This window comes from Stomoxys calcitrans, chromosome 1, assembly GCF_963082655.1.
Source record: "Stomoxys calcitrans chromosome 1, idStoCalc2.1, whole genome shotgun sequence".
Classification (NCBI taxonomy): Eukaryota; Metazoa; Arthropoda; class Insecta; order Diptera; family Muscidae; genus Stomoxys; species Stomoxys calcitrans.
Genome location: NC_081552.1, coordinates 209,290,414 through 209,299,148, shown reverse-complemented (window position 1 = coordinate 209,299,148; position 8,735 = coordinate 209,290,414). Strand labels below are relative to the sequence as shown.

General features: G+C 41.4%; 1 protein-coding gene across 1 annotated transcript; it reads right to left on the bottom strand.

Annotated features, from left to right (window-relative positions):
* Positions 1 to 461: 461 nt before the first annotated feature.
* On the bottom strand, positions 462 to 7,498 carry LOC106093994 (probable serine hydrolase). The gene is made up of 2 exons (XM_013261166.2): positions 7,294 to 7,498; positions 462 to 1,774 (listed from the first exon to the last, which is right to left on the bottom strand). Exons 1-2 carry the CDS (start codon positions 7,324 to 7,326, stop codon positions 800 to 802), a joined length of 1,008 nt encoding a protein of 335 aa, XP_013116620.1. The 5' UTR covers positions 7,327 to 7,498; the 3' UTR covers positions 462 to 799.
* Between the last annotated feature and the right edge of the window lie 1,237 nt (positions 7,499 to 8,735).

Sequence of the window (8,735 nt, the reverse complement as noted above, 5' to 3'; positions counted from 1 at the left end):
ACGATTTTAATATCAAGGGCGGGGCAGCGGTCATATTCTCTCTGTAGGCGCTCATAGAAAATATCCTTGGTCGGCTCGTCTTTGTCTTCCGTCGGGGCATGGGCACAAATAAGGCTTTGGCTTTGAAGCGGATTGTAGCTAGCCTCTCATCCACCGGAGTACAGCTGGAGACAAGGTGTTTCAGTCTCGTCTCAGCCTCGTGTTATAGCAGCTGTAGAATAGTTCGTCACCGTTTGGTGTTGTAGTGACGCCGTTCCCAATCCATCGCACTTCCTGTAAGGCCGTAACATCTGCCTTGTACTTCTCTAATACATCCGCCAGCGCTTATACTGCAACTTCTCTATACATACTTGTCGCTTGTAACTTTCAAATACTGCGACTGCCTTTCAAAGGCCATGACTTAGGCTTCTGAATACATTTTTCAGAAATAAGGAACAATTATTTGCAAAAACATATACAACTTTATGAGCATGTATGAAGGAATAGCTTCTTATTTTTTGTGTACAAACTTTTAAATCTTAATCTATCTTAAAACTAACAACAAGTTATAATAGATTTAATAGCCGTAAGATAAGGAGCCTGCTGAAGCTTGGATATTTCTCTAAAATAAATGCTTATAGAATTATTTTAACAAAAATTAACTTTTTTTTAACATTAAAAATTTGGTAGCAACATTTCATAGCCTTATTGCTTTCTGTTCCGATCACAATTATTTATAACCTCCCAAGGTACCCCAATGGTTCCAAATGGCATACCACAGTCCGTGGCCGTTCTTTTGCATCACATGATCCGACAATAGTCATAATTTACTTTTTCTCTTTCTGGCCTTGGCGTTTTCTTGGTCCATAGTCTCGCCCACCACTCCATCCTCTGCCATTGGTGGCCTATGTTTATGGATAAATGGATTGAGTATGGCAGCCACCTCCTGGGGATTATTCAAGTGAACATGATGGGTGCCCTCAACTTCATGGAACTCAAAGTGTGGGTTATTGCTCTTCAATATCTCAATGACTTCGTCGCTCTGTTCATCGATGAAATTCGATTGGGAACCCTTAATGACGCAGTAGGGTACATTGCGAATTTTACGAGCCAACTCAGCGGCAAATGGTGGCGAGGTGGTGAATTCAAAGTAGTATTTCACCCGACCATCACGGGAAAAATAATATTTGTCCGGATATTTGGTGGATTTGGTAATATTTCGATTCAAAATGTGATGACAATTCTCCAAAGACACTGAGCGCTCGGTGCCCTCATACATTATCTGCAGCAGCTGTTCGCGCGTATAGGCCGGAGGTTCCATTTGATTGGCCAATTGCAGGCGATCATCCTCCACCAGATACTTTTCAATATGATTGTGTATGAAGGAGATTTGAGTGCTAGGATTGCGATATCGTGTACGCACAATATCAATGCTAATCAGCATATCCAGGCGATCCGAATAGAGTGAGGCAAAGATGAATGAGATCATAGAACTCATGGAGTGAGCCAAAATCGACACCTTATCCCAACGATACTCATCCATAATGCGTAGAATGACACAAACATAGTCGACGGCATGATAGACAATGCCTCGTGGTAACTTTGGTGATAGACCATGACCCGGCAGATCAATGCAGAGAATTCCCAAGTGCTCGGGCAGCAGTGGTATGAGTGTATTCCATGTACCCATGTTGTCCAGCCAGCCATGCAGCGCCAATATGGGTCTCACATTGCGATTGCCATACCATCTTCCGACTATAAAGCCCCACGGCATGGGAATGCGCAAATCGATAAACTACAAGGAAGAAGACAAAACCAGAGAGAAGGAAAAGGTTAGATAAAATACTTTAATTTTAATATATCATCAGATCAGTTCTGCAGAGCAGCAAGCTAATGCTTAAAAGTCTGTTGCTTGCTGAAAATGACTGCTGCTTAATTATGAAGGGGGTGTTAGAAGAAAACCAGTAAAAAGGCATTAAGTTGGGGCGGGCCGAACTTTGACTACCCGCCACCTCGGATATATATATGTAAACCCCCTTTCGTCACAATCCAGTGAAAATTGGATAAATTATGCACCCAAATTCGGCACGGCCATTAGACCACTCAATAAATATAAATTTCAACAAAATCGGGTAATAAATAACGTTTTTATGAGCTCCAGATCCTTGATCGGCATATCGGTCTGTATGGCAGCTATATCTAAATATAGTCCGATCCGAACCATATTTGGGACTGATGTTGGGAGACCTAAAACTACCCACTGTTTCAAATTTCAGCGAAATCGGGTAGTAAATAAAGCTTTTATGGGCTTCAGACCTTTTATCGGCAGATCGGTCTATATGGCTGCTATCTAAATATAGTCTGATCTGAACCGTATTTAGGTATTATGGTAGTAGGCCTAAAGCTACTCACTGATTCAAATTTCAGCGAAATCGGGTAATAAATAATAAAAACTTTTATGGGCTTCAGACCCTTTATCGGGAGATCGGTCTATATGACGGCTATATCTAAACATAGTCTGAACCATATTTAGGTCAGATGTCGGGAGGCTAAGACTAACTCACTGCTTCAAATTTCAGCGAAATTGGTAAAAAAAAATAATTCTTTTATGGGCTTCAGACCCTTTATTTGGAGATCGGTCTATATGGTAGTTCGATCTGAACCATATTGGGGTTCTATGTTGGGAGGCGTAAAACTACTCATTGTATCAAATTTCAACGAAATTGGGTAATCAATACAGCTTTTATGGACTTCAGACCCTTTATCGGTAGATCGGTTCAAAAATGCAGCTATGTCTAAATATAGTCGGATCTGGACCATATTTGGGTCAGATGTCGGGGGGCCTTAAACTACTCACTGTTTAAAATTTCAGCGAGGTCGGATAAAAAATAAAGCATGTATAGGCATTGGACCCCTTATCGTCAGACCGCTCTATATAGCAGCTATATTCAAATATGTTCCGATATGGGCCGTTCCAGAACTTAAGTAGCGTGCATCAAAAAGACGTATCTGTGCCAAATTTCAGCTCAATATCTCAATTTTTGAAGGCTCTGGAGTGATTACAACAGACGGACGGACAGACGGATAGACGGACAGATGGATAGACGGACAGACGGATAGACGGACAGACGGACAGATGGATAGACGGACAGACACACGGACATTGTTTAATCGTCTTAGAATTTTACGACGATCCCAAATATATATACCTTGTAGAGTCGGAAATTGATATTTCGGAAATTAAATTCGAAGATGGGCTATATCGGACTATATCTAGATATGGCCCCCATATAGACCGATCCGCCCATTTAAGGTCTTAGGTCCATATAACCCACATTTATTATCCGATTTTGCTGAAATTTGGGAAAGTGAATTATGTTATGCCAGTCGATATCGTTGTTCAATTTGGCCGAGATCGGTCTAGTATATATATTCTTGATCGTCGTAAAAATCTAAGACGACCTAGCCATGTTCGTCCGTTTGTCTGTTGAAATCACGCTACAGTCCTTAAAAATTCAGATATTAAGCTTAAACTTTGCGCTGTTTCTTTTTCGTCCATAAGTGGGTTAAACTCGAAGAGACCGATCCGCCCATAGAGACCGATCCGCCCATTGAAACTCTTAGGTCCATAAAACCCACGTGTATTATCCGGGTTTGCTGAAATTTGGGGCAGTGTGCCTTCGACATCCTTCTTCAATTTAGCCCAGATCGGTCCAGATTTGGATATAGCTGTCATATAGACTGATGTCTGGATTTAAGGTTTTGGGCCCATAAAAGGCGCATTTATTGCCCGACTTCGCCAAAATTTGGGACAGTCAGTTGTGTTAGGCCCTTCGACATCCTTCTTTAATTTGGCTCAGATCGGTCCGGATATGGATATAGATGCCATATAGGCCGATCTCTCGATTTAAGGTCTTGGGTCCATAAAAGGTGCATTTATTGCCCGATTTCGCCGAAAGTTGAGTTATGTAAGGGCCTCCGACATTCTTCTTCAACTTGACCGCGATCGGTCCAGATTTGAATATAGCTGCCATATAGACCGATCTCCCGATTTAAGGTTTTGGGCCCATAAAAGGTGCATTTAATGCCCGATTTTGCCGAAATTTGGGACACTGAGTTGTTTTAGGCTCTTGGACATCTTTCTGCCATTTGGCCCAGATCGGTCCAGATTTGGATATAGCTGCCATATAGACCGATCTCCCGATTTAAGGTCTTGGGCCCATAAAAGGTGCATTTAATGCCCGATTTTGCCGAAATTTGGGACACTGAGTTGTTTTAGGCTCTTGGACATCTTTCTGCCATTTGGCCCAGATCGTTCCAGATGTGGATATAGCTGTCATATAGAACGATCCCTCGATTTAAGGTTTTGGGTCCATAAAAGGTGCATTTATTGTCCAATTTCTTTGGAGTTTGGGACAGTGCGTTGTGTTAGGCCCTTCGACATCCTTCTTCAATTTGGTCCAGATTGGTTCAGATTTGAATATAGCAGCCATATAGACCGATCTTTCGATTTAAGGTCTTGGGCCCATAAAAGACGTATTCATTGTCCGATTTCGCCGAAATTTGGTACAGTGGGTTGTGTTAAGCCCTACGACATTCCACTTTAATTTGGCCCAGATCGGTTCAGATCTGGATATAGCTGCCATGTATACCAATCTCTGTATTTTTTGTCTTGGCCCCATTAAAGGTGTATTTATTGTCCGATTTCGCCGAAATTTGGGACTGTGAGTTGTGCTAGGCCCTTCGACATCCTTTTCCATTTTAGCTCATATTTTGGACAGGCCTTTCGATATCCTTCTTCAATGTGGCCCTGATCGGTCCAGATTTGAATATAGCTGCCATATAGACCGATCTCTCGATTTAAGGTGTTGGGCCCATAAAAGGCGCATTTATTGTCAGATGTCGCCGAAATTTGGGACAGTGCGTTGTGTTAGACTCCAAGACACTTTTCTGCAATTTGGCCCAAATCGGTCCAGATTTGGAAATAGCTGTCATATAGACCGATCACTCGATTTAAGGTTTTGGGCCCATAAAAGGCGCATTTTTTGTCCGATTTGGTAGAAATTTGAGACAGTGAGTTGTGTTAAGCCCTACGACATTCCTCTTCAATTTCTACCAATCTTTCGATTTCAGGTCTTGGGCCCATAAAAGGCGCATTTTTTATCCTATTTCGCAGAAATTTGACACAGTGACTTACGTTGGGCTTTTCGACATCCACATTGTATATGGTTCAGATCGGTCTTTATTATAGCTTCCAAAAAGACCAATATTTTGTTCTACAAAATTAATAAAAATGAGTTGAACACACACCATGAAACTACCGATAGAACAGCGCCAAACAACCCACATTGCGACGATGATGAAGGGAGGCAATAGACTAGGATACCCCACTGTCCCCAATCAACGCCATCGCTCTCCCCTGTACATGGTCCAGTAACTCCAGGGATGATTTTGAAGCTCCAGCCCATACATGTGAGTTGTACTCCATTTTCGGCCTTATGAAAGTGGTGTAGATGTTAAGAAGATCAGACGGACTGAAGTAATTCTTACACCGTTTAGGGAAGCCTAAACACTTGAATGTTTCTTTTGACACTTTGAATACATGTTTAGCCCAACGGACATCACTTTGTATTTTCATGCCCAGAACATTAAGAGCTTCTGATTGCTCAACATCTACACCGTTGAAAGACAAAGATGATTGTAATGGGTCTGCGCATCGTTTGTGTGACAACAAACAGCACTGAGTCTTTCGTACATTAAAATCTACTCGATTCCTTCGACCCCACTCAGAAATGGCCACCAAATCCTGGCAGAGTGTATCGTCCATAACCCGCCTCTTGTCCTCAATCTCTCGAAGGCTTGGCCTATGGTCGAATGAGTACGAATGACAGGGATTACTATCATCCGCAAATGAGTAGATCGAATTCAATGTCTGACCCAACAGATCGTTGATGAAAATTAGAAAAAGTGAAGGAGAGCCCTGGGGTATACCTGCGGCCAATTTGTGCTCATTGGATGAGAACCCATCTATAACGACTCGAATAGTGCGATCTCTGAGAAAGCTCGAAATAAATCGAACAAAGCCATTACCGACACCAAATGCCGGATTTTTTACCGGATATACATATATACCCGAGGTGGTGGGTATCCAAAGTTTGCCCTGGCCGAACTTAGCGTCTTTTCACTTGTTTACCTTCGTAACTTACTAAGTTGGTTTGGCCATGTCTGTTCGTCCAATCTTTTTAATAGTAGCAAAAATTTCGTATAAGCGTGGGCCAGCTAGTAGTGTAGGGGAGCAAATCTGTCGATGTTTTGAAGAGGCTCCCATGGGTTGGAAATAGGTTTATCCTACCCCTAGACTCCGATATTTATAATTTTAAATGTTGGGTTCTGCTTTGACTTTCAAGAACTAAATCGCTCCTGAGCCTGATATTATACCTCTTATAAAAACAAACGGTGACCTCCGTAGCGCAGAGGTTAGCATGTCCGCCTATGACGCTGAACGCCTGGGTTCGAATCCTGGCGAAACCAACAGAAAAAATTTCAGCGGTAGTTTTTCCCCCCTAATGCTGGCAACATTTGTGAGGTTCTATGCCATGTAAAATTTCTCTCTCGCTCTTTCTCTCTCTCTCTCTCTCTGCGGCACGCCGTTCGGGCTCGGCTATAAAAAGGAAGCCCCATATCATTGAACTTAAACTTGAATCGGACTGCACTCATTGTTGTGTGAGAAGTTTGCCCCTGTCCCTTAGTGGAATGTTCATGGGCAAAATTTGCATTTTGGATAAAAACGAAAACCAAATTTGGTTTCTTTTCGTGCCCACTCATATTTAGTTGATCATAAACAATCATCCAGCGGTCTTTAGTCATCAGTCAAAGCTATTTAAATATTGTACTTCAGATATTTCCAGTTGCACTTGGTACTCAAATCGAAAATACCAAAAAACCTAGATCTACAACATTTGAAGCAATAATCTTTACAACATCATGTGTATGCCCAATGCACTGTAGAATTCGTTTATCACCACAGTCCAATTTTGAATAAATTCAACCTTCGCTGAGGTGTGATTTGATTTGGGCGATAAGAAGGCGTCACAATTTCTATCAGCCGCCACACTTTGTTATTGTCATAGCCGATGACTGATCTTACATAAAAAATTTGTTGTTATTATTGGCATGTTCGTATTGTTGTTTGTTTTGCTTTGTAGCACGTTTATTATCAAAGGGTACAAAGGGGCTGGCAGGTGCAGAGTCCATCTGTCTCGATGGCTTTGTTGGTGTTTGTTTAATTTTCGGAGAAACATGTCGAATATTTACCTCTCTCTTAGTACCCTCTATTTGAGTGGTCATATTTAAATGAATTGCATTCAATTACTCGTTCCGTGTATAAATAATTTTCTCTTTTTTTCTTAATATTTATGCAATTGTTTTTTTTAGGTATAACTTGGTTTTCTGTGTATTTTCTTATGGCGGCAATAGCATTTCAGAGATCTTTACACGGCGGTTGTTGGCGAGTAACTAAACAAATGTGATCAAATGTTCTCACTTTATGAATGGCTGGACAAGCAGATAAGAGGCCTATATGTCAGTGTTGGAAAAAATCCATGTTTGTTGTAATTTTTTTGAGTAGATTAGTTAGAGGTACTTTAAATAGGGCTATTTAACATATAACAAGTACACTCATAGAAAAAAGTTTGCTGAAAATAGCAAACAATGTCTGCTGAAAATTATTAGTTGGTGTTTGTTGCTATTGTAGCAGTTGTTCTGCTATTACAGCAGTATTGCTGCTTACTTCTGAAAATTCTGTTGTTTGCTGAGAATGACCGCTGCTTAATTATGGACTTGATGTCAAAAGGCAGGTTAAGTTCGAAGATGAGCTATATGGGATTATATCTCGATATAGCCCCCATATAGACCAATCAGCCGATTTAAGATCTTCGACCCATAATGCCATATTTATTATCCGATTTTGCTGAAATTTGGGACAGTGAGTTGTATTAGGCCACTCGACATCCTTCTTCAATTTGGCCCACATCAGTCCAGATTTGGATATAGCTGCCGTAGAGACCCATCCCCTGAATTAAGGTCTTGACTTATGAAAAGTGCATTTATTATCCGATTTAGCCGAAATTTGGGACAGTGAGTTGTGTTTGGCCTCTCGACATGCTTCTTCAATTTGGCCCAGATCGGTACCGATTTGGATATGACTGCCATATAGACCGATCGCTCGATTTAAGGTTTTGGGCCCATAAAAGACCCATTAATTGTACGATTTCTCCGAAATTTAGCGAGTTGTGTTAGGCCCTTCTACACCCCCTTCAATTTGACCTAGATCGGTTCAGATTTGTATATAGCTGCCGTAGAGATCGATCGCTTGAATTAAGGTCTGGTCTTATTAAAGGTGCATTTATTATCCGATTTCGCCGAAATTTGGGAGAGTGAGTTGTGTTTGGCCTCTCGACATGCTTTTTCAGTTCGATCGCTCGATTTAAAGTCTAGGGCCCATAAAAGGCGAATTTGTTTTCAAATTTCGCCGAAATTTGGAACGGTGAGTTGAGTTAGGCCATTTGACAAACTCTTGAATTAGACTCAGATAGGTTCGGATTTGGATATAGCTGCCATATAGACCGATCTCTCGATTTAAAGTTTTGGGCCCATAAAAGACGCATCAATTGTCCGATTTCTACGAAATTTTGTACAGCGAGTTGTGTTAGGCCCTTCTATACCCCCCTTCAATTTGGCCCAGATCGGTTCAGATT